This window comes from Austrofundulus limnaeus, unplaced genomic scaffold (genome assembly GCF_001266775.1).
Source record: "Austrofundulus limnaeus strain Quisiro unplaced genomic scaffold, Austrofundulus_limnaeus-1.0 Scaffold603, whole genome shotgun sequence".
Lineage (NCBI taxonomy): Eukaryota > Metazoa > Chordata > Actinopteri > Cyprinodontiformes > Rivulidae > Austrofundulus > Austrofundulus limnaeus.
The window spans coordinates 3,175-5,225 of NW_013953005.1; the positions used below are offsets into that span (position 1 = coordinate 3,175).

Below are 2,051 nucleotides of genomic sequence, written 5' to 3' on the forward strand. Positions count from 1 at the left end.
ATAATCCCACTGAATTATCAGCTGTTGACAATAAGAACAGAACAAATTAAATCAAACTGCTCTCCTAAATAATATTTTATGTTTTTATAAATTATTTTGTGAAATAATGATTGAAAAGCAGATTAGATTTTATGATAATAATTTTCATTAAATTTAAATTTTAGGTTTTTGAAAATTATAATGATTATAACATATTATGCATGTTATTGTTATTTATATTTTTCATGTGTGTAAACAGGTCAGAATAAAGGATTTGTGTCAGTTTAGACCGTGCTGTGTCCAGGGTCGGGCATTATTGTATTGTGTGCAATAAATCAGTGGAAAAACATTAATCGATTATTTTTTGGCAGTTGACAATTAATAGGATTAATGACACCATGCAGAGTCTGCTCGGTGCTCCTCTCCACTTCAAATATGACAAACATTTTAAAAAATGTTCTGTAATTTATCAACACAATTATCAACACAATTTAAATTTGATGTACAGCCTTAAGTCTTTAATTTTGACACAATTTGATACAGATTTTTACAAAGAGCAAGTCTTTCTTACTAACTTGGTCGACGTGTGATCAGGACATAAGGCTGTCCAGGAACTCCAGGGGATTAATTGTCAAATTATTTGTTATTGACTAAATACCACAATTAATCGTGATAAATTTTTTTGCTAATATTGCCCAATCCTGTTTCACAGCGAGTACAAAACCTACATTTTTACTAACACAATCAATATAAAATGAAAGATTTAAAAAGGGAGGTCTAAGGAATGAAATGCATGCAGTTATTTTGCAGGAAAAATGGGATTAAATGGGTTCGTTTAAAGCCTGCAGCAGGCAGGAAATAATAAATAAATAAAACAGCGGGCTTGCCTGTTTTAAAGGAACGCTCCAGTAAATACACGCATCCATTTAGCTGTTAGCTTAGCTAGCCTTCTAGTCTTGTTACCGGCTCCGACCGGTGTAACTTTGTGCGTCTTTCTTGACTTCCGGTTCCATTTCTTATTTCGAGTTTTACCTAAACGAGATTTTAATTTGCTAATCCCGATAGTTTCAGGTGAGTTTGGGTACATACCGCCTGTGTGCAGCTTTAGTTCAGGTTTCCAGCAGAGATCCAGCAGTCTGCGCTGACGCTCCATCTCTTCTTCGTACCGCAGGATGGTTTTTTCAAACTCGGAGAAGATTTCTGCAGCAGCAGCTGTCAGCCTCCCGCAAATAAACTCTCTCAGATGAGGAACTGAAGACATCGTTGCTGAAAACCAGTTAAACATTCAAGCAATCAAATTAAAATCGCCATCTTTTAATATACGTCACTTCCGGTGTTTGATCAATGCTCACAGCGCCACCAAGCGGCGYGGAGAGGATGTTTCCCAAATAAAAATACAAACAGAGTTGTAAAGTAACTAAGTACAAATACTTTGTTACTGTACTTAAGTAGAAATTTTGGTTATCTGTGATTTTCTTGAGTAATTATTTTTCAGTGTACTTTTTACTTCTACTCATTACATTTTTACACAATTATCTGTACTTTCTACTTCTTACATTTTTAAAAAAGACAAGAAGTAGAAAGTTGTTAATCCTGTTTAATTCCAGGTTGTTACTATTTAAAAATACTATCCTGATAAATTGTGTCTCCTGGATAGAGTGAATTTAATTGTGGTTGGATGAGAAGTATAAATATGAAGCATTCTGACACCATATAACCCATCATGTCTGCACACCTTTAGAAAAATGATTTTTGGAAAAGTCACCAACTAATAAATGTCATTTTGGGAAAATCTAACCGCTTATTTTTACTTTTAATACTTAAGTAGATTTTGTGTCAGAAATTTTCTTATGATACTTAAGTACAAAAAATATCAGATACTTTAAGACTTTTACTCAAGTAATATTTTTAGAGAAGACTTTAACGTTTACCAAAGTACTTTTATGATAATTGTACTTTTACTCAAGTATCACTTTGAGGTACTTTATACAACACTGCTAACCTGTTTGTCCATGTGGAGGCAGTGCTTATAAGGCTGAGTTCAGCTGAAACTCATCAGACTGAAGAAGTCT

At 33.6% G+C, this 2,051-nt stretch overlaps 1 protein-coding gene across 1 annotated transcript in view; it reads right to left on the bottom strand.

Moving 5' to 3' along the window:
• Positions 1–2,051, bottom strand: part of LOC106531163 (zinc finger protein 184-like) — a 15,037-nt gene that overhangs the window by 2,743 nt on the left and 10,243 nt on the right. Inside the window, exon 4 of the mRNA XM_014026945.1 lies at positions 1,069–1,263. Coding sequence (XP_013882399.1) covers positions 1,069–1,263 — 195 coding nt within the window. The remainder of the gene's footprint in view (positions 1–1,068; positions 1,264–2,051) is intronic.